This window comes from Bos grunniens, chromosome 28 (genome assembly GCF_055505025.1).
Source record: "Bos grunniens cultivar Pamir isolate PY7600 chromosome 28, Bosgru_T2T1.0, whole genome shotgun sequence".
In the NCBI taxonomy this organism is placed as follows: Eukaryota; Metazoa; Chordata; class Mammalia; order Artiodactyla; family Bovidae; genus Bos; species Bos grunniens.
The window spans coordinates 12,583,011-12,606,562 of NC_141192.1; the positions used below are offsets into that span (position 1 = coordinate 12,583,011).

At 51.3% G+C, this 23,552-nt stretch overlaps 1 protein-coding gene across 9 annotated transcripts in view; it reads left to right on the forward strand.

Annotated features, from left to right (window-relative positions):
• DLG5 (discs large MAGUK scaffold protein 5) overlaps window positions 1-23,552 on the forward strand; it is a 123,659-nt gene that overhangs the window by 30,680 nt on the left and 69,427 nt on the right. For 7 of the 9 annotated variants that reach the window (XM_086381816.1, XM_086381817.1, XM_086381821.1 and 4 more), the window contains exon 2: window positions 20,315-20,383. The exons of the other annotated variants lie outside the window; for them this stretch is intronic. In XM_086381816.1, coding sequence (XP_086237942.1) covers window positions 20,315-20,383 — 69 coding nt within the window. The remainder of the gene's footprint in view (window positions 1-20,314; window positions 20,384-23,552) is intronic. 9 annotated transcript variants of the gene reach the window in all.

Here is a 23,552-nt window from a genome sequence, read left to right on the forward strand (position 1 = left end):
AACCAGAAAACCAGGTAATGGTGTCTGCTGTGACTTCTAGCGGAGAAGGCAATGGCAACCCACTCCAGTACTCTTGTCTGGAAAATCCCATGGATGGAGGGGCCTGGTAGGCTGCAGTCCATGGGGTCGCTAGGAGTCGGACATGACTGAACGACTTCATTTTCACTTTTCATTTTCATGCATTGGAGAAGGAAATGGCAACCCACTCCAGTGTTCTTGCCTGGAGGATCCCAGGGACAGGGGAGCCTGGTGGGCTGCCGTCTATGGGGTCGCACAGAGTCGGACACGACTGAAGCGACTTAGCAGCAGCAGCAGTGATTTCTAGGCTGTATTTTCGGCTTGGCCATCTGACCTTCCTTGGACTTCTGTCCACGGCATGGAGGGGTCTACAGCTGATGCTTCCCCATGGCACCCAGGGACTGGCTGTGGACTTAGCAGGGCACAGTCAGGAGTTGCTGCCCAGCTCCATGTGGGGTTGGCAGGTGTTGCTCTCTGAGAGGCAGGCACTCCCGGGACCCTTTCTTGCCCCTACCCTGGCCTGGGGCTCTTGTCAGCACCCTGGTGAGCACGGGAGGGGGGCACTGCAAGAGCAGCATGACCTCTCAAGATCTTGTTTTCCCGTCTGTACAGTGGGACTGACGGTGTCTGTTCTCACTGACTACCAGGGTTAAGGGAGAATTTGTGTGCTGATGGGTGAGGGAGACGTGGGTTTTTGGTGCCCTCAGCTCCATCTGCGTGTTGTCATCAGTCCATACTCAATTGACAATGGAAAAAACCAAGGTTCAGAGAGGGCAGTTCGTGTGGTCACAGGCAGGACTGGAAACAAGTCTGACCCGCAGGCCAGCATCCTAACGGCCGCATACAGCATGCGGGTCCTGCCATTCTCCTGTCCTTTCACCCAAGTTACGCAGCAGCACCTACTGCGTTCAGTCTGAGAGAAGAACGGGAAGGTGGTAACACGGGAACTGGGGCTCCAGGCCCAGCTTTGTTTGCCTTCAGTATGTCTCTGTGGGTCGTTTGTTTCTTTATTGAGTTGCCTATGGTTGTCAGGCCTGGGGAGTGATACTGGATCGGCAGAGGTGAAACAGTTAACACCCTAGTCTCCAGCAACTCACAGTGGAGTGTGGGAGGCGGCTTGTAAACAGCTAGTGCCAATACAGTGCACGGATGCAGTGTCCAAGTGAAGCATGGTGGGGCTTTAGGAGCTCAGAGGTAGGCAGTTCTGACCCTGCTAGAGCCCCTGTTTCCTCATCTGTCAAATGGGTACACTGGATTACTTGATCTTCGGGGTTGCCTCCTTCTTTTTCTTTTAACTGAAGTATAGTTGATTTGTAGCATTGTTAGTTTCTGGTGTACAGCAGTGATTCAGTTATGCACACATATATTCTTCATATTCTTTTTCTTTATAGGTTATTACAAGGTACTGAATATAGTTCCCTGTGTTACACAACAGGGCCTTGTTTATCTACCCTCTGTCTTACATGTTCTGTGATTCTTCATGAAAACAGTGTTATCTTGGGGGCTGAAACACACCTAGTGTGTGTTTAAGCTGAAATTTTCTGTTTCGTGGCCCCAGATCAGATGAAGAGGGAGGACTCTATTATGTTCTCCATCTTTATCTTTTCATAATGGGCCAAATACATTTGTTTTTTACGGCCAGGGAGTTTTTCTCACAAGTTGGCTTGGCTTAGGGCTGTGTGCCAGTGCCAGCAGGCTGCTTATGGGTCACGGGGTAGGGGGGATTGAGGGCATGTGTCAGACCTCCTGTAGGTCTGAGCCAGCACGGAGGGTGAGTCCATTGGTGAGGGGAAGTGGCCACCTTCCCTGGTTCCTAAGGCCGCGTCTGGCCTGTGGGTATGTCTGTCCTGTTCTCCTGACTCTGGGGCTTGTGGGCACCACAGATAAAGACTGTGAGAGCAGGCTGAGGTGGTCATGGTGGGCCCTTGCCACCCAACCAGGTGGCAGGAAGGGACAGGGCTGCAGCCAGGTCTGAAGGAGGGCAGGGAGGCAGGTGGGGGAAGGCTGGAGAGGGCCTGTCCACACGTCCCCCTTTCTGGACCTCATGGTCAAGGTGGTACAGTCGGTAATCAGCAGAGCAGGGTTGACTCCTGAATCAGGGTCCTGCACCCTAAAGCTCTCAGGGGGTGAGCTGTTCAGCAGACCAGTGTGTCCTGAAGATGCTGTCTTTCAAGAGAGTCAAAGGACTTTTTTTGTGGTGTCCTGTTGAGTGCTGTGTAGTGGGGATGGGAGGGCATGATCTGAGGCCAGTTGCTGCTCTGTGCTCTGCTGCATATGAGTGTGTGTCGGGGGATCAGGAAGGAAGGGAGAAAGGTGAGCTGCACACGTATGGATGAGCTGCCCGAGGTGGCAGAGACACTAGACTCTTACCCCTTTCCTCCTCCTGTGAATCCCTGCTAGGTAACAGGCGCCACTGCGCACTGCTGCAGGGATGCAGACTTACCAAAAGCCTCTTCCTTGGTAAGTCCTCAGCAGGACTGGGTGCTTAATTTGCAGCCCAGTGCAAAGTGAAATTGCAGGACCCTTGACTTGTAAATCATCAATAATTTTAAGACAGCAACAGCAGAGCGTGAAGCCAGGTGGAGGGCCTTGTGAGGCTGTGCAGGCCGTGCAGCCGCAATGTTGGCCTTGGGACCCAGTCTCACAGGTGCAGCCAGACCTGCTCGATGTCGGTTAGAACCATAGGGAGGCGTAAGCAGGCTGATAGCAGAACAGATACTTTCCAGATGGAGAGGTCTGGGAAGGCTCCTTGGAGAGGGCCCATTTCAAACTGGGACGATCCCCTGGAGGAGGAAATGACAACCCACTCCAGTATTCTTGCCTGGGAAATCCCATGGACAGAGAAGCCTGACGGGCCACAGTCCATGGGGTCGCAAAGAGTCAGATATGACTGAGCGACTGAGCGTGCATGTGTGCACACTGGAGGGATGGTGTGGACCTTGGTAGAGGTGGTGGTGATGGTGGAGGTAGGATATGTGGGCATGGGCAGGGAGTGATGAGGGCATAGCCCATTAGCCAGGCTGGAGGCCTGCATGGTGAGGAGAGCAATGGGAGAGGGTGCAGGCAGGCTGGGCCCAGCCATTGAAGAAGACCCTTGGATGCCAGCCTCAAGGCAGACTTTATTCTGCAGCCAGGACTTCCTGGAGGCTTGGAGATGGCACAGAGCTGAGCCTTGGGAAGTGCTTTTGGGAGGTGGTGCTTGCTGGGTTTCCAGAAGCTCAGAATGACTCTGTTGTTGAGACCCTTGACATTGGTTATTCCCTGAATCCTCTGGAGCCATTGTGGATGAGGAAACCAGGTACAGAGAGGTGTTGTGTGCCTTGTCCGCAGTGGCAGGTGGCAGAGCTGGGACCCTGGAGACTTGAGGTGAGTTGGGAAGTGGAAGAAACAGTTGAGCTGGGAGAGGTATCCCCTGGATGGTGGCAATAGCAAGAAGGGACTGGTGAGGGATGTGGAGGTAGGTCAGGTGGATGTAGGCACCAGAGTGGGTCTCATAGTCAAGAGTGCCCACTAGCTGAAGACACCCTGCAGCCCTGGTTAAGTAGCCATCTCTTGCAGCTCAGTGTCAGCAGTGGGGGCACCCCACTTTGAGAAGCTGCTCGCCTTTCTTGGGGTAACTCTGGCCAGTTATACTTCTTGATGTTTTGGCCCTAAACTGTCTCCACATTTTCCCTTTTTCTCATCATCTCCATTTGGCCATGTAAAGACAGTGAGTCGTCTGTTCCTTCAGACCTAGTATTTTTTTCCTTTTTGCAGCTTTTAGCTCTTTTCCACCTCTCACATTTGTTGTGGTTTAATGTCAGATATGGGCTTCCTTGTGGCTCAGCTGGTAAAGAATCCGCCTGCAATGTGAGAGACCTGGGTTCGATCCCTGGGTTGGGAAGATCCTCTGAAGAAGGGAAAGGCTACCCACTCCAGTATTCTGGCCTGGAGAATTCCATGGACTGCATGGTCCATGGGGTTGCAAAGAGTTGGACACGATCTACCTTGGCTGTTCTAACCATACTGAACCGCGATATTCAGGTATGGTTAGAACAGCCAAGATCAATTGATCTGACTTTCAGAGTGTCCAGCGGATGCTGTCGGGTTTTGGATTTTCCTGCACATTTAAGATGTTCATTATCTTTGGCCCCCACCCCCTTGGGGGCCGCAGAGGCCCTCCTTATCATATGTTCACTGAACCATGTTCCCACACATTTCCAACAACCTCCTTGGAGAGCCGTCCTCCTGTATCCTGTGCTCCAAGACCTCATGTGGCAAGGTCTTGTGTGACAGGTTCTAAATTCCTTGTGATCACCTCTCTTCTCCTGCACACCCCCCTGCCCCCAGCCAGGGTCAGAGGAAGCAGTGCTTAGTGTGGAGGGACAGGCATGGAGTTGAAATAGCCTGCAGCTGACCCTGCCTGACCCCTTCCTGGGTCTGCAAGCTGACTCCTATATGCTCTCCCAGCCTGGTAGGTGACCTGCCAGAGCTTGGAAACTCAACACTACCTTGCTAATTGTCTGTTGAGGTCACAGCAGCCCTGTCACCACCCATCCACCAGGACCACAGTCCCCAACCGGGCCAACTGGTTGAGCCGCTGTTCTGGGCACTCATGGGAAACAAGTGGCCTTTGTGGTGAGCCAGTGGACAGAGTGGCCGTCAGCATGGGAGAGGTGACTGCACACAGGCTTCCAGGCTGGGTGGGGCCCCGGGCAGCAGGCTCTGAGCTGGGAGACCCACCCCAGACTCCATTTTTGTTGTCTGCCTCTCAAGGTCTCTTTGTTTTTCTGGGGTACGCAGAGTTTTGGGGATTGCTGCTCTCTCTTTTTGGTTGCTATTAAAAATGATGTTTCCTAGTGTTTTTATCATGCCCGTATCGAGAAACCTCACTGGTTACTCTCCTGGCACAGGCCCAGGTCTGGGAGGTTGCCTGTGGGCTGTGAGCCTTCCTCACGGCCAGGTTTTGACATGTCTGCTTGAGATGCAGACACACTGGGGAAATGAGACTCTGGAAGATTGAAGTGTTTCAGTTTTGGCAAATCTTCTTCAGTTATCTTGAGGGAGTCTCTCCATCACTCCTCACCAAACACAAACCCCAGACACACCATGCAGGCTCCTGAAGACCACACACCTCAGAGGAATGCGGTCTGTAATAGGTGACTTGGCTTAACGAGGTTTTTAGTGCATGAAACTTTAGAGGAAGATGCATTTAGTAACAGGGGCTGGAATGGTCCTTACAGATGTCCCTGCCTCAGAATTCCTTCCATCTGCCTGAAGCATGCTGATGGCATGAAGGTGGGTTTGGGCAGAAGCCTGTCTGTCTTTTGAGATGGTTTAAAGAGGCTCTAATGAATAAGCTTAGAATGAAAAAGTGACTGGCGTTTTAAAGTGGTTCAGAAGAATTGGTATCAGCAGCTGAAACAGTGTCCAGCAGCTTTTCCTGTGAATATTAGTCATACGTTTAACCCCGTCACCTAATCCTGTTCCAATGGGAATTCTGCTTTCACTGTCTGCATGGTCGCCTCTCCCCGCCCCAGCAGTTCTGTATGTGTGGGTCTGTGTGTGTGTGTGTTTGCTTGTGCGCGTATTTTGTTGTGTCATTTCCCTCTCCAGGACCTTGGAGCTTATCAGGAGGGAAGCTGTGCTAACACAGACTGGTACATCCTCGCAGGAGCTGCAGAAGAAGGGGCACTCTCTTCCCATGCGGCCCCGCCCTGTCTGCCTGTGATTGACAGCGAGGGGCAGCGTAGAGAGGCGCCTGCTGCTTGTCGCCTCCTGGTTATTCAGCCAGCTCTTCTGCACTTCGTGTTTGCTCTGTTCTCTGGTGCTCCTGACAGCCCTCCCCACCCGCCTCTCTCATCTTTGATGTTGTTGCCATGGACAGAAAGCTGGGAAAATGAAAGAACAGGTTGTAGACTCAGAATGTTTGCCCCCAAGGAAAGCGCATGTTTGCACAAAATCTGGTCTGACAGTTTCCATTTAAACTAAGAAGTTGGGGGCCCAGCAGGCCCTAGGAGATATGAAAATTGGCGCTTTGTTGGGCTGCATGCTGATGGTAGCTCTGTATCTGAGCTCCATCTGTCACTGGAGATTCGCATTTTTCAGATGAAAATCACTGTCTGGCCACGGGCGACCACACCGCTGCTGTGAGCTGTGAGCGTGCTGCATTTCTCTTTGGAGCCTGCCTGTCTGCCCCTCAAGGTCTCTTCTTTGTTTTTCTGAAATGTGATGAAATGGAACATGCTTTTAAAAATAGATGTTTTCGGGAGATGGGCTGACTAGGGTTATTGGCCGTGACGGTCTTCTTTTTGCCCCGTGAGTCCCTTATCTCATCTTGGCTGATGGGACACTGGCAAAGGTTGCTTTTATTTTTTTCCCCCTTTTTATTCTTAATTGTGTTTCCAAAGATATTCCTTTTGATCATTTATTTATTTGCACACAGGCTGAAGAGTCTATAGAATTCATTAACAGTGTTAACTTTTTGAATATTTTTTTTCCTGATGATGAAAACAGTATTCATTTAAAAAAGAAAAAAAGACACCAGAACTATTCATGGTAGACAACAGAGTTTCCTTAAGTGGCTGTTGGGAGGCCTGAGGGTGACGAGGAAGGCAGTGGTCTCAGATGGTGGTCACTGGTGGTCCGGGTGGGCAGGGCCATTCTGGGATAATACTGGAGCTGCTGAGTGGGTGGGGGACAGGCAGAGGGAGCAGGGTTTGGCTTAGAGGCAGCTCAGGGGTAAAGGTGCAGGGCCCAGAACTGGGGACATTTGTTCCAAGTCTAGCTGAATAATCTATGTCTGGCTCCATCTTTCTGAGCTACAGGAACCTTGTCTATAAATTGAGGCTAATAGCAGTATCCCTTTTCTGGAGTGTGTGAGTTTTAAGTAGGATAGCATTTTTATAAAGAAGATTTATTTATTTTTGGCTGTGCTGAGTCTTCATTGCCGCATGTGGGCTTGCTCTAGTTGCGGCAGGGGAACTACTCTTCGTTCTGGTGCATGGACTTCTTGTGATGGCTTCTCTTGTGGAGTACACACTCCAGTCTCTCAAGCTTCAGCGGTTGTGGTTCCTGGGCTTGTTTGCTCCTTGGCATGTGGGACTTTCCCCAACCAAGGACTGATCCCGTGTCCTGTGCATTGGCAGGTGGATTCTTAACTGCTCGACCACCAGGGAAACCCAGGATAAAGGATTCATTTGACAGTTTTCCATGGCTTTCACTGTGGACAATGTCTGTGTTAGATAGGGCTGTGCAAAGCCTGGCACGGTAGCAACTGGATGAGTGTGGAAGGGCTGCTGTAACAAAGTACCACAGACTTGGGGGCTCAGTCGATGGGCGTCTATTGTCTCACAGTCCTGGCGACTGCAAGTTCCTGATCAGGGTGTCAGCAGGGCTGGTTTCTTGTGAGACCTGTCTCTTGCATTGGCTTATAGACAGCCATCTTCTCTCTGTATCCTCAAGGGTCTTTCTTCTGTGTGTGTGCACTTGTCTATGTCCAAATTTCCTCTTCTTAGAAAGATTAGGGCCCACCCTACTGACCTGGTATTAATTGGATTTCCTCTTTGAAGACCCCATCTCTAAACAGAGTCACATGCTGCGATTCTGGGGAGTTAGGACTTTGACATTTGAATTTCAGAGGGAACACAATTCAGCCCTTTGCAGATTATTTCTATTATGTGTGGTTCTGTAGTGATGAGGGACCCTGAAGCTGGCCTTGGCACTGTCTCCAGTTCGCCACGTCACCTGGCTCCGTGTGTCTCCTCTGGACATCTGTAGAAGGTCAAGGCTGGGTGGCATAGGGGCCCCGTAAGCTCTGAGGAGGCTGAAGTGCAACTGAGAACAAGGATCCAGCTGTTACTCTTCAAGCTTTAACTAAGCATTGGCCTTGTGCTGGGGCCGGGCATGGCAGGCACAGCACAGTGACGCTAGCACGGGGATTCCCATTGACTCAAGGACCCTGAGTGCGTGTGCCGTCAGGGTTCCCTGCAGGTAGCCAGTGTGCCAGGAGCTGGGAGGACCCTGAGGTCTCTGGGGACTGGTGTGCTTTGGTTTCATTTGCAACACTCTGTGGTTGTGGATGTGGATTTTTTTTTTTCCTTCTCCTTGCACAAGAAAAGTGAAATACCTTCTTTTGTTATCACGATCAACTTTGTCTCTTGAGGATTGCCTTTGTGTGTGAAAGGTAACCCACATTTGTGCATTTGAAATACTTTTGTGATCTCCTCCCCCTTCTCAGAAGCCTGGGGCGTTCTTGACTTCCAGGACTGAGGTGCTGGGGCTTTCCGGGATCAAAGTCATTGTAGGATTATGTGATGCTTGGTGGGGTTTGGATCACAGGAGAGGGAGGGAGATAAAGGTGCCTTCCCCACCCCCCTCCACTGTTTTTCATTTGTTTTGCTTTTTGCTACCAGTTTTTCTGATGTGGTAAAGTAAACCTAGAATTTACCATCTTAACCGTCAATATTATCAATAAAAACATTCATAGTGTGCTACTATCCCTGCCATCCATCTCCAAACCTAAAATCCTTCAGTGATCATACCTCCCCCATTTCCTGGGGCTGAATGGGGACAATTCGTAGATTGTGTGTGGCCAGATTTTGCCTGGGGTAGGGTGTAGGGGGAACTCTTATTTCTTCATTTGAGGAAAGAGTGGCCATGGGCCCATTTTCTGGGCTTTGGAGTAGGTGATTGGTTATGTACTCAGGTTTAAGGTAAATGTGAACGCTGGATTTGATGAAATTATAGGTTAGAAACTGGAACATGATGGAAGGCTTTGTTGCAAGATTCTAGGGAAAAGGATGCTCTTGATGTTTCACCTTTATCTGTGGCGGGGTGCAGGAGATGGCTGGCAAAAGGAGAACACTGCTTGAGTGTGTTCATGCAGTGGGTCGCAGCCCAAGTCCTCTCCCCTGTTTGGGGTGTGACAGCATCTGGTGGTGGTTGTTTAGCCTGCTCAGTTGTGTCCAACTCTTTGCGACCCCATGGACTGCAGCACACCAGGCTTCCCTGTCCTTCACCATCTCCCGGAACTGGTTCGAACTCATGTCCATTGAGTCAGTGATGCCATACAACCATCTTGACTTCTGTTGTCCCCTTCTCCTCCTGCCCTCAATCTTTCCCAGCATCAGGGTCTTTTCTAATGAGTTGGCTCTTCACATCAGGTGGCCAAAGTATTGGCACTTCAGCTTCAGTATTTGGTACCTGAGCAGATTCGTGCAGGTGAGTACATGTAGCTGTCCTTTTTGTAAAACTTTGTAAAATGTCCCTGTGGTTTAAATGGACTCCTTTCATCTTCTTCTGAAGGTCCTTTCAAAATCCATAAAAGCATTGTGCAAATAAGTGTGAATCTCTCTGGGTGATGTCACCTTATCCAAGAGGAAAAGGCATGCAAAGTGTCCCAGGGCTCTTGGGTGGGACAGCTGCTTACTTGGGGCAGGACCTCTGGGAGACCCCTGGAGGGCCACACTCTTCTCTATACTGTTGTTTCTCAGAGCCTCAAGCAAAGAATAGATGAGATCATTGTCCTTTTATTTTCCCTGAGGGCCCTTTAGGTCCTGGGCATTTAAAGAATGTTGGAGAAACAGATTGGATTTGAGAGTTAATTCTCGTCAGTGATTGATTGTAGTAAGCTTGCTAAGAGCTGGGAACCTTGAAATAGTGTTTCTGTTGGTGGACTGGCCCTTAGGAACAACACAGATCAGGAGCAATGCCTACATACCTCCTGGTCTTGGCCTTGGCAGACATCACTGACCCATCCTGGGCTCCTTTCCTAAGCACAGGTGTAGCCTCACGCTCCTTAAGCACAGCAGGCAGTTGTCACAAGACATGGCAGTTCTTTCATGATGAACCTCTTGCCTTTTCTGTTCTAATCCAAGCCCGGCAGTTTTGGTGGAGAAACCAAAGCCAATCAATAGCCATACTTCATTAGCAGAACATCACTGACCTCCAGATGACCGAATCAAATGTTTGTGCTCTGTGTCCTAGCCTAGCATTTGGCATGGCAGGCCAGCCCCTCCGACCACTCTACCCCACTGCCTTCGGGAAGGCGTAATTCTCTTATTCCGCCTGTTTCCCCAAGTAGTCTTTCCGTGTCTCTTTCTGAGATTTGTATTCCTTCTCCTGTCCCCACAGTTCACATGTCCTAGGATTTTGTCCTGTATGTGCTTAGAACAGTAAGCTTCTCAGGTGACTCAGTGGTAAAGAATCTACCTGCCAAATAGGAGACTTGGATTCCATCCCTGGATCAGGAAGATCCCCTGGAGAAGGAAATGGCAACTCACTCCAGTATTCTTGCCTGGGACATCTCATGGACAGGGGAGCCTGGTGGGCTACCGTCCATGGGGTTGCAATAGAGTCAGACATGACTTAGTGACTTCACCAACAACACAGTGCTTGGAACAATACTTCCTGCGTGGGTACTATTTAGGAAGTCTTAGATCTGACCTTCCCCTTCCCCTCGCTTTTTTCTCACCCAAGGCCTTCACATTGCCAGTGAGCCACTCTAGGCTGGTCACTCATATCCTCCACGCTCTACGGGGTGACTGTGTTAGCTCGAACTTGGCTCCCCAGCTCCACTTTCTGACTGTCAGCAGCAGGGGACCTCCGCAGAGACTTCCTTTAGCACGTTCATTCAGCCTGAGCCTCAGCAGGGTCTCCTCATCTCTCTTCACCAGCCTTCTTCAGTCCTCTGCCCCTGTTAACTGAAGTACCTTCCAGTACGTTCATCCCGACCCAGTATCACGCTCCACTTCTCCCCACCCACAGTTTCTTCATCCTAGCCTGTCCTCCCCTCTGCAGTCTCTGTGTCCCTGCTCAGCTCGCACTCCTGACCAGTGGTTCAGGGGAGCTCTTGCAGGAGCATCCTAACTGTTCTCTTTACTTCCAGGCCTTCCTCTTTCCATCCACACTGATCACAAGTGCTGGAGACATTGTCCTGACGCTCATCCCTGCTGTCTTACTCCTGTGCTCAGAAGCTCGCTGTGTTCTTGACTTCCAGGACTGAGGGACTGGGGCTTTACTGGATCAAAGTTGTAGGATTTTGTGATGCTTAGTGGGGTTTGGATCACCCTGAAGCCCCAAAGATTTTGGATTATTTTAATGGAGAGGGAGGGAGATAAAGGTGGCTTCTGTGCCACCCCCCCTTCGCCCCCACTGTTTTTCATTTATTTTGCTTTTTGCTACCAGTTTTTCTGATGTGGGAAAGTAAACCTAGAATTTACCATCTTACCCATCAATGTTATTAATAAAAACATTCATAGTGTGCTGCCATCCCTGCCATCCCCCTCCAAAACTGTTTGCATCCTGCAAGACGAAAACTACACCCGTTAAATAGTGACTCCCTTTTTCCCCTCTCACCCTGGCAGCCACTATTCTGCTTTCTCTACAGTTTTGACTGCTCTAAGTACTTCATAGAAATGGAACCAAACACTTTTTTTGTGTCTCTGTGACTGGCTTATTTCACTTAGCATAATGTCCTTAGAATTCATCCATGTTATAGAAGACACCCAAATCGCTTGCCTTTTTAAGGTTGAGTAATATTGTATTGTATGTATATACCACATTTTGCTTATCATTTCATGCATCAGTAGACACTCGTATTGCTTATACATTTCAGGTGTACCTTTGTGAATAATGCTACTATGACCATGGGTGTAGGATCACGTCTTTGAGACCCTCATTTCAGTGTTTTGGGGTAGATGCCCAAGATGGATATGTTGGATCATATAGTAGTACTATTTTTGATTTTCTGTGACACCACCATACTAGTTTCCACAGTGGTTCTACCATTTTCCATTCCTACCAGTAGTACATAAGGGATCCAGTTTTTCCACATCTGTACCAAGACTTCCTATTTTATTTTTTTATAGTAGCCATCCTAAGCGATATGAGGTAGCTTCTCATTGTGGTTTGATTTGTATTTCCCTAATGGCTAGGGATGTTGAACATCTTTTCATGTAACTGTTGGCTATTTGTATATCTTTTTGGAGAAATGTCTATCAAGTCATGCCTAATTCTGAGCATTTTCTGTTGTTGAGTTTTAGGAGTTCTCTGTTCTGGGGCTTCCTAGGTGGTGCTAGTGGAAAAGAATCCGCCTGCCAGTGCAGGAGATATAAGAGACACAGGTTAAATCCTTAGGTTGGAAGGGCATGACACCCCACTCCAGTATTCTTGCCTAGAGAATCCCATGGACAGAGGAGCCTGGCAGGCTACAGTCCATAGGGTTGCAAAGAGTTGGACACAACTGAAGTGATTTAGCATTCACATACTGATACTAATTTCCTATCAGATATGTGATTTGCAAATATTTTCTCTGATTCTGTGTGTTGCCTTTTTACTCTGTTGACAGTGTTTTTCCATTTACCATTTTAAAAAATTTCATGAAGTCCAGTATGTCTGTTTTTTCTTTTGTTGCTATGTCTCTGGTGTCATTTCCAAGAAATCCCTGCCAAATTCAGTATCTTGACATTTGCTAAAAGTTCTCTAGTTTTAGCCCTTATCTTTAAGACTTTGATTCCTTTTGAGTTAATTTTTGTATATGGTATTAGGAAAGGGTCCAAATTCTTCCTTTTACATGTGGATATCAAGTTTTCCCAGCATCATTTCTTGAAGACACTCTTCTTTCCTCATTGGATGGTCTTTCAGCACCTGTCAAAAATTACTCGACCATTATGCAAAGGTTAGTTTCTGGGCTCTGTGTTCTGTTCTATTAGTTTATATGTCTGCCTTTAAGCCAGTACCACACTGTTCTGATTTCTGCAGCTTTGTCCCCAGTCAAGAAGTGTGAGTCCTCCAGCTCTACTCTTCTTTTCCAAGATTGTTTTGGCTGTTTGGTGTTCCTGAGTGTATGGCCAGAGTGGGAAAGCCCAGGTCCATCCAGCTTCTGCTCCTGTGCGGTCACTTTGTACCTCCCATCCCTGTGGCAGGTGTCTCAGTAGGTTCAAACTCAGCAGGGCTGTTGGGGTGGTGGGAGGGTAAGTGGTTTTCCTCCTTGATCTCAGAGTCCTGGGGACCCAGACTGAGCTGCCTTGGTGGTCAGTAATAGCCAAGGCACCACACAAAGCATGCAAGGGAGAGGTGTCAATGCTTCAGGAAGAGAGGGGCGAATGGCAACTCGTTGCTGATGAAGACAAGACCTTTCCTTTGTAATGACCGTCTCTGGCCTCTGGACTGAGTGTCCCTGACCTGTCCAGCCTGGGGTGTCATGTCCTTCCCCACTTCCTGGTCTGAGCCCAGGGCCTTTGCACTTGCTGTTCCTCTACCTGGAACAGTCTTCTCCAGCACTCAGCTTCCTCCAGACTCCTTCAGGTCTCTGTTCAGATGTGACATCCCAGAGAGACCTCCCCTGACCCTTGTCCCACCATAGCCGCCTCCCTGCCCTACCCCACTCACCCTCCATTTTACCCTGGTATAATTTTCTTCATAGCACTTACTACCTAATGCAGTTTGCATTGACTTGTTGAGTTATTTCTCTCCTATCCGCACTCCTTTGAACACCATGAGGGCAGGGACTCTCTGTCTTATTCTCTGCTGCATCCCCAGTTTGTTCACTAAGCATTTGGTGAAGCAGTGGGCTTTGTGTTCCCAGGGCAGGCATGCCTTCTAAGGGATGGTGTCTGTGCAGAGCACCATTATTCCATCTCTCTTGAAGGGCTGACCGATGCCCATATATGTGCAGGTGAGGGTCATGGGAAGGTTGGAGCGTGGCCTGGTGTGATGCCCAGCACACAGTGAACACTCTGTCTTGTTCTGTCTGATTCAGAGGACAAGAGATCGTCAAGTGAGGCTGGAAAGGCTTGGAATTGGCCATAGCTGGGCAGAATGATGGAAGGGGGTGGGAGGCCTCCTTATACCGAGGGGAAGAAAACAAAGGCATAGCAGGGCCAGATTCAGGTATCGGGAGCGGACACTCAAGGCTGAGAGCCAGGTAACAAGAATGGGAACTAACGTTTGTGGAGCACGTGTCTGTGTGCCTGGCTCCGTCCCCAGGGCTTTACCTTTCCTCATTCAGTTCTCACAGCCCAGAATTCTTCCTATTTCATCAACCAGGAAATGAAGGGCAGAAAGTGGAAGCAGCTTGCTTACGGTCACACTGCTGGTAGGTGGCAAGTGTGAGCTCAGGGCGTGTGGGCCCAGGGCCTGTCCTTGTACCAACAACGTCCGGTGCAAGGTTGTGGTGGAGGGCAGCACATGCCACTCAGTCACAGGCCAGACAGAGGAGGGTGCTGGTCTGTTGGACTCCTGGTGCTGATCAGTTTATTCCAGGGCGCACGCGCTCACTGTGCCGTGTCTGGCTGCAGCGCAGTGGAAGCTTGGCTGCCTGTGCCGCACTATTTCCTGTCCCACCTCGGTGTGTCCTCTTGGCTGCTGACTTAGGGGCATGAGCTCTGGTGAGGGCAGTAGAGCAGTGACTCCGCAGCCGGCCCTTCTCCACTCTCTCGTCTGTGTTCTTTGTTTCGGGGGGCCCATCAGGTGTGGCTGTGCTCATTGATAATGAACACGCCCCATTACATCATTGCGTTTTAGTAGGAGACTCTTGAAGTCTGTCTCGGTCTCCTCCCTACCCTCTAGGGTGGAAATGATGACCAGCCCAGCCTCCCTTCCTTAAGCCATCCAGATCCTGCTTTGGGCCACTTCCTGGGCTTTCTAGGTCAGGTGACACCTGTCACCCAGCCTGGCCAGGAGGCACCAGCCTTCTCGTGTATGGCAGGGAGAAGGTGCTTTCCCCCCTGGAGGTGGGCATGTCGGGTACCTGAAGCAGGACTTTCTTGATCAATGTGCCAGGCTCCATGGCTGCTCCATTCCCGGGCCCCAGTCACTCCCTATCTCCTGAAATGTCTGGACTTGTCGGCCTCCAACCGTGGGTCTCCGCATTTACAATCTGGGGCCCTGTTGTTAAAGGAGGAGGAAGCTGAGGCCCTAGGGAGGGGCATAGCTGCACTGAACTGTGGTTCTGCAACGGGGCTTCTCAGCAGCCAGAGGCGCTCACCCTCCCAGCAGCTCCCGAGGTCCTTAGAAGCAACGGAGGCAGGCTCAGCACACAGCACTTTCACCTGCCTGCCTCCTTCTCATACCTACAGTTCAGGGAGTCAAGTGTCTCAGCACCCAGCACGGTCTGGACATGGGATGGGAGGAAGGAGTAGCAAGTGTCAGGGCCATAAGCCACAGCTCACCCCTCTTTCCTTCCTCTCACTTCTAGTCCCCAGGCCCCGCTCAGCTCACAGTGTCTGGCTCGGAAGGCACAAGCCCTCTCTGGGGGATTCCAAACTGTGAGGCCCTGGACAGGGGCAGCCCTGCTCTGAGACTTCTCACATACACAGAGGGGTGGGTTCTGCCTACGTCTCCTCCAGGCTGACTGGCTTCTTGGTGCTTGTCCAAGTCCACCAGCCTCCAGGCTCCTTCCTCCATGAAGTCTCCCCGGACTGCCAGACCTTTAGAGCTGGGCAGCAGTGTTGTGACTAGGGGTCAGGAGCACAGATGTTGAGCTGGACTGTCTGGGTTTGTATCCTGTTCACCCCATGACCTTAAGCAAGTGACTTCATTGTTGTAACCCTTTGTTTTCTCCTCTGTCATTGCAGGTGTGATGACAACCTCAGGGTTAGTGTGGGAATTCACTGAGAGAATACATGCAGAGTTTAGTACATCCCAGCGCTTACAGGGCTCAGTATCAGCTGCTGCTGTTATTATGACTGGTGTTGTTATTATTAGTGCTCTGCAGCCCAGCAGTTTGTCATTGTGGACTGTTCAGCCCTGTCACCCTGGCAGACAGCTTTCCTTATGGGTAACCCAAGGATTGAGGACAGCGGGGTTGGAAGGTCTGGTTTGACTGCAGGAGCAGCAGCCGACCCTCGGGGCGCTGGCGGGGCCAAGCGCTGTGTCACGGCCTTTTCACATTAACTCAGTTGATACTCTGTGAGGTTAGTACTCCTCTCGTCCCATTTTACAGACGCGCACGTGGAGGCAGTGAGAGGCTGAGGGTACACAGCCACTAAGGGGCAGAGCTGGGAGTTGAACCCAGGCTGAAGGTACCGTCAGTCTTCTGGTCACTGCTCCCTTGGGTTTGCAGATGGGCCCCAGGCTCAGAGAGGGGAAGGGCCTTCCATAGACTCTCAGCAGGCAAGTCGCCTCTTGAGCCCCTGGCTTCTCTTCTGTCTCTTAAACCCAGCCCAGTGTCAGGCTCACAGGGCTTAGCCGTGTGCCAGGACTGTCGGACGCAGGTGGGCGTGAGAGTGACTGGTTGCCCTCGGCCGGCCATCCGTGGGTGGTCAGCTCTGAGCCGGAGGGAGGGTTCTGGGCTGGGACAGGTGGCCTGGTGGTGATCCTTCCCGCCCTGTCGCAGAGCCCCCAGGGAAGAGCGGCTTGCTTCCTGGGTGCTGGGGGAGGTGCATGTCCTCCCAGAGCCCAGAGCTGTGTCGCTCGGCGCCTCAGGCTGGAGCATTGAGAGGACTCTGCCTGCCGCTGGAGGCTGGAGCAAACCCCTTCGGTTCTCGGTTTCTTGGGGAGGAAGCGTGAGTCACCGGGGGCCTTTACAAGCCCCAGGTGAATGGAGGGGTGTGTTCTGGGGGGGGCGGGCGGGAGGGCGGGGGGAGGTGCACAGGCCCCAGGAGGGGGCCTCGGAGGGCTGGGCGTTCTGTTACCGCTTGGGTGATTTTACTGGAAGTTCTTTTGAAGTGGTCTCTGTGACCCAGTGGGGCTGAGTCACAGAGTAAATACAATTAGCATTGCGGCCTCTGGGGAAGGACGCAGACAATGCCTGTGGCCCAGGCCAGCCCCGTCTGCCGGCTCTCTCCCAGGGCTTCTGCCTGGCTCCCACACACGTCCCTGCCTGCCTGCTGACTCGGGTCAGCCTTGCTTTCAGTCCCGCTGTGGACCTCACTCCCTGCAGGCGTGTTAGAAATGCAGAGTCTCAGGCCCCACCCCAGGTCTCCCCAGCCAGAGCCTGCACCTTGACTGGTTCCCCAGGTAACTGCTGTGCAGGGAACCCCTTGTATCATCACTCTGCTCCACACGGCCATGAGAACCTGGCTCCCACTCTGCTCTCCTCTGGAACTCTCATGATCATGCGACTTTCTCCGGGTCCTCTCAGGACCTCTGCACTGGCTTGTCTGAGTTTGTGGCAACCGTCCGGAGTGTCCGTGCCTTGCTGTTCTGTGGGGGTGGAGGGGGAGGCGGTGGAGGCAGTAGCGGTGTGGGAAGCTGGCCCTCGTTCATCCAGACCTCTCTGAGAGGTGGAGGGTGTGCCTTTGGGTTTGGGGTGGGCGGGCGGGGGGTGCAGGTGCCTTCAAGGGAACTCCTACCTGCTCACATGGCCAAGGGTGAGGGGCTTTGCGGGGCAGGGGAGCGTGCACAGTGAGATGGGACCCCTGTTGGCCTCCAGAATGGATTGTGAAATCCCAGGGGTAGGTGACGTCTGTCTCACCCCTCGGAAGCCATCGCTTAGCAAAGACACCGCGTGACTTTGGAGGAAAGTGACTCCTTTTGCCTTTTCCCGACAGTCCCGACCACACAGGCTTTTAAAGACAACAATAGCCACAGAGACAAAGCATGACCAAGACAGTGTCGTCTTCGGACCTTTTTTCCCCCCCGAATGACGTCTAAGGCCCTGGGAACATTGTAGAAACTGGACCTTGTCCAATTTTCATCGTCCCCTGGCAGCCCCAGCACTGGCTCCCAGGAGCCCTGCCAGCCGGCTCGGGGGAGGTAATGCCCGGAGATGCAGATAAAGATGTCATACTGCTCCCGGGTCAGGCCCCACAGCCCCATCAGGTCAGGACACAGGGGGCAAGGAAGAGGAACAGAGTGTGTTGGTTGGCCAATTGACTCCTCCCAGCCAGGGGGGAAGGTGGGAGGAGAGAGAGAAGGGTGTCTGCCAAGTTTAATTAACAGTGGAAACTCACCATGGGGGAGGAGAGAGACAATCTGCAGGGGAGGGGCAGTTTACTGGAAGATGGGCCGCTGCTGATGCCAATAATGAGAAAGAGGCACAGCGTTCTGCAAGGAGCATCACCAGAGCACAGCCTGTGGTGTCATAAGCAGGGCTGGGCTGAGCTCACATCTCTGAGGTGTGAGCGGGATGGTGTAGCGGTGCCTGCTTTATCTGAGTAGCTGTCTTTTGAAAACAGTACTCCAACATACCGGCTGGTTTGGTATATTACTCCCTAACCCTTTTAACCACCCCCTGCCCCCCATGGCAGCAAAAAAAAAAAAAATTAAGAAAATAGCAGTTGAGTTTAGCAGATAGGCATGCTGTTGTATTCTTGGTTTTTGAAGACACCCATGGATTGACTGCATTGCACCTGACTTATTTCATAGATCTTTATGTCATGCTTGATGTTTATGATAGGGGAAGAGGAATGCTGTGAGAATTTGAAATGCAGGATATAGCTCACTGAACATCGCTTACATATTTTTTAGTAGGATTGATAGATGACTTGCTGTGTTGCCGGGCGTTTTCTGGTTCTGTCTCCCTTCAGAGGATGTGCAGAGCCCACCTATGATATCCCTGCCAGGTGGGCACGGAGTGAATGCATGTGTTGTCTTCTCAGCACCTGGGTCTTCTCAGACCGAGGCAGTACTGACCGTTAGGCCACCCTGCCCTGCATCCAGCAGCTGTTTCAGGTGTGCTGTTGGAGGCCAGTTGAACAAGTTGAATCCCTTTGGGTGGTCCTTTCTACTTCCCAAGCAAGCCTCTTCCATCCGTGCTACGTGCCCAGAGGTTCTCCAGAGATTCTCAGAAAATGTGATAATGAGGCCATTGGCTGCCGCAGGGCACTGTTGCACTGCTTGCCATTATCGAAGTCCCTCTTTTCTAATTTTCTCTCTTTCCCCCTCTCTCCTTTCGTCTCTCTCTGGTGGGCACGCTGGGGCTGTTCGTTGCCCTGCCCTCTGTGTGTGGTCTTCATCTTTCCCCTCCACGTCTTCCCCATCCTTTCGGGGTCTTCCCTGTCCCCTGGTGCACCTTTTCGTCCCCTCATCCGTGAGTTTCCTTGCTCTTCTCCTTCTCCCCTGCTCACTCCATGTCTTTGTCCCTTTTCTTTCCCTTCTGAGGGTGTGCAGGTGTAGAGTAGCTAGTCAACAGTTGAGATGGGAGAGAACCTCTTAGATTTGACCCTGCATTTTTGATCCTGGAGTCCAAGGTCTCATTAATTCTTGGTTGCTTTCTGACACCAAAGCCCTAGGGCTCATTTAAAGGCTTTATTGCAAAAATCTCATCTCTGGCTCACCCACTTTGCCCAGTGCACACACGCCTTCATTGTGTCGTTCTTTCGGTTCCAAGAACAAAACATTGCATTCTTCCCATTGTCTTGTTTTATTTGACGCACCATCTCTGCATGTTGTGCTTTTTTCAACTCCCATTCAATCTCTGGGTTGATTCGCCCACCCTCTTGCTTTTGTGTCATCTGTAGTCTTGGTAAGCAAAGCACACCTTTGTTTCTGTTCATCATGGGAAACGTTATCTCTGAAATGCGTCAGGGGAAAGGACCTTCTGAGCCGTCTGGTTGAACCCCTTCATGTTACAGACTTGAGAAACAGAGATCCAGAAAACCGAGGCCACTGGCCAGCTACTCACATGTGGATAAGAGCTGGGCTCAGATCTGGATTTCTTGACCCAGACGTTTTTCCTGATACCAGGCAGGTAACATCCTGGCTTTGAAGATATTTGAATTCAAAGCAAACCATGGTGGTTATGTGTCTGCCACTAGGAGTCAACAAGTTGTCAACCCCCCCGCCCTTGAAAAAACTTGTTATCCCCCAGCTTTGGTGACTGTGTAATTGCTCATAATTTTATGAATAACTTTTACTAAGGGGGCAGCCACTGACTAAATTATTAAGGACTGAGCTTGAATACAGTTAGAACCTAAGAGCAGAACAGTCTGGCATGAAGAACAAAAGCCTCACAGATGCTCACTTAGGCTCTGTTACTCTCTATATGGAAGCCAGAATCACCCTGATACAAACCTGTAGGAAATCCCCAGGCCCCTTGTCACCCTGGGTGTGTGGCTCCCTTGCTAAGTAAGCCTTTTCCCAGATGTCCTGACAAGAAGCCAGCTGACTGACTCTAAGCTGTCCTCTGCCATGCAGAGATCACTCAGAAGGTGGCCAAAGGTGAGGCGGAAGCTGGGGCCGAAACACCGCAGACAAGACCCTGTCGACCACGTCTCCCCTGCCCGGCCCGTGATTCTGATGTCTAGTGCTTGGTGTGGTGCTGGTTCTCAGCCTGGCACCCACTGAAGTCAGTTGGTCTGACAGTGGTTTGGAGTGTAGACAAGTGAGCCCTTTGGGATCAGTAACAAACGGCCCCTCTTTCTGCCTGCAGGCTCCACCTACAGCGTCTTGTCCATCATGCCCTCAGACTCGGAGAGCAGCAGCTCACTCAGCAGTGTGGGTGAGTACCTCCTTCCTGGGGACCCCTCCTTTCCGGAGGACCTCAGGGAGGCGGGGGGCTAGGGCCGAGCCGGGGCAGCGCTGGGTACGTGGGTGGGAAGTTGGCCGTCACCTCCCTCGTGCAGTCATCTCTATTCGCCTGTTCGCTCATCGGCACGACCTCTTCCAGGAGGAGGCAGAACTCTGCTGTTAGCAGGGGCGTACGTGGTGGGGAGGTACCCATTCACTATTTCTCCACTTTGTCAGGGCACAGGACTTCTCAGAGAGCCTGTTGTCCCCTGCCCTCAGCCCCCGGCCTCGTAGCACTTGGTGCCCACTGTCCAGGAGACCGACCCCTTTGGGAACTGTCCTTTGTGAGCAGGAACAGCCCACAGGGAGTGAGTATTGCCTTGAGGGCAGGAGTCGCCAGTTCATGCTGAATCGGGGTGTGTGTCTCTGCACGTGGGTTCCAGAAGCCGTAGAGGGAGGCTGTCCCTGCTGTCATTGGAGATGTCTCAGGGGAGGGAAGTTGTCATAGTCTTCCAGTCTTCCCGCATCTCCGTGGCCTGTCCCTGTGTCCCACCTGTCCTGCGTGTAACACCCAGGTGTGGCTCTGTGTCCTGGTCTGACCTTGACACCTTCGGTGGTGAGTCCTGGTGGTTTTGAGTCGGAAGGGCTCATAGGTGTCCTCTGGTCCAGTTCTTTCCTTTTCCTGCAGTACACAAATGGGGAAATGGACACTCAGAGAGGGAATGTCTCGTGTCTGAGAGTCTGGAACTAGCCAGGGAAAGGCCTCACTTCTGGGGTGGCAGAAGTGGGCTTACGATATAGTGGTGAGTAGGCAGATGCAGCCCTTGTGCTCATGGATCTTAGGGTCTACTGGGGCGATAGTCAGGTGAGTAGACACAGTAAGTAAGGTCAGAGTGATGAGAGGGGTACCAGAGGGAAGATTGTCTTCATTTTCTAGGGCTGTCCTAGCAAAGCACCATAAACTGAGTGGCTTACACTAGAGAACTTGACTCTGTCCAAATTCTGGAGGCCAGAGTCTTGAGATGAAGGTGTTGGCAAGGCCACGTGCCCTCGAGGACACCGGGAATGGGTCTTTCCAGGCTGCTTTCCTTCTGGTGGTGTGTTGGTGATCTCAGATCATCCTTGGCTTGTAGGTGCATCACTCTAGTCTCTGCATCCATCTTCACATGGTGTTCTCTCTCTGGATGTGTCTCCAAATTTTCTTTTAAAAACAGGACACCATTCACATTAGTTTTGGGACCTGCCCTACTCTAGTATGATCTTAACTAGATCATCTGTAAGGACTGTATTTCCTAATAAGATCACATTCACGTTTACTGGGAATGAGGACTTTAGCATCCATCTGTGAGGCAAAGCTCAGCCCCTCAGAGGTCCCCACATCCTCCTTAGGGTTCAGGGAGAACTCTGCTGGGACCATAGTTCACTTTGCCCTGCCTGCTTTGGGTGGTGGTGGAGTTGTGGGGATTTTGAACATGGGACTGGCTTTCAGGAAGTGCATGGTGGGGCAGTCAGGTTGAGTGGGGCGGTGGTAAGATGGGTTTTTTTTAAACTGAGCTGGTTGAGCTCTGAGCGCACCTCTCTTGCCCCACCCTTTTCCAGCTCCGTATTTCCCTTGGGAAAAAGGTACAGTGATCTAAGTAGCATCTGACCAACCCATTCACATCGAAGTGTTGCCTTTCCTAGGAGCATTTGGATTTTAAAAGGAGATTCTAGAGAGAGAGAGTGCTTAAACCACAGCAGTTATTGTTAATGGTGGGATTTCAGGCATGAGTAGGAAGTTTTTTTTTGTGCGGCTGGACCTTTGTATACTTTGAAGAAGCATCATGTCAGTGACCCACCAGCTGGCCCTTGGGATGGAGGCTCCCCAGTGTCCCTGGATACGTGTTGGCAGCCAGCAGAGAGCAGTGTTGTGTTGTATGTCACTGTCTGTGCCCAGTCTTGGATGCTCAAGATCTGCGTGCATCCCTTCAGGTCAAAACCTCTCTAGTTCCCCAGTAGCCAAGTTCTCCTCCTCTGCTTTTCTGCATAGAGTCAGCATTGACCTTGGGGCGAGTAGCCCCATTTCTCTGCAGGCTGACCTCAGTGTCCCCATGGCTGTATTGGCCAGAAGGCTTTTGGCTGCAGCAGTACGGAATACCTATTCATACTGCCTTAGACGAGAGAAATGTGTGATCTCGCGTGGTAAAGGTGCTGAGAGTGGGCTGAGTACACGTGTGACTTTGTGGGCCTCTGTGTGGCGTCTTCCCTCACGCTGATGGCAGGGGCAGCCGTCGCATCTGGACCTGACAGCGTCCTGGGCAGCAGTGCTCATTGTGGGAACTGCTAGCCACGCGTGGCTATTTAAATTCCAGTGAATTAATGTGAAATGAAATTTAAATCGCTAGTTTCAGTAGACACACTAGCCACATCGCAGGTGTTCTGTAGCACCTGTGGCTAGTGGCTACTGCAGTAGATAGAGCAGATAAAAGAATGTCTCTATCATCCCTAGTGGCCCAGAGGACGAAGGAGGTCATCTCCTCTTGTGTCTCCTGATGGGCAAAGAAGACTTTCCCAGAAGGTCTTCAGCACAGTCCCCAGTCCCCATCTCTTGTCTGTGCCCAAACCACCACTCATGCAGTGTGGTCCTTGGACCAGCAGCACCCAGATAGATGATAGAAATGCACGTTCTTGGGCTTCAAAAGCTCTGAGGATGGGTCTCAGCATCCACTTTTAACAGCCCTCTTGTTTGGAGATGAGCTGACCTAACCTGGTCCCAGGCAAGGGCACTGGAATGTCTGTGGCCAGCTTGGACCAGTTCCTTGGAATGGAGTGAATGGAGGGTCAGCCATGGCCCACTGCAGCACCTTCAGGAGGAATTCCCCCTGGCTCAGCCGCACCTAATGATGGGCAGAGCACTTCCTTTCTTGGCCGTCTTAGGCACACCATGGCCCTGGCTGAGGGGCTGATGAGTCAGATGGAGACTGGCTGTTTTTGTTTGTTATGGTCTTTCTCCATGAACCTAAGGAAAGGCAAGGTCTTATAATAAAAATATCATTTCACTTTCCTACTCATATCTCCCTAACCAAGAATGTTTGGGAAAAGAGCAAGTTATACACAGCTAAGAGAAAATTGGTAGGTGGAACCACCTGGCTGCCCCTTGCTTCTTCCCAGCTTCCATCAGG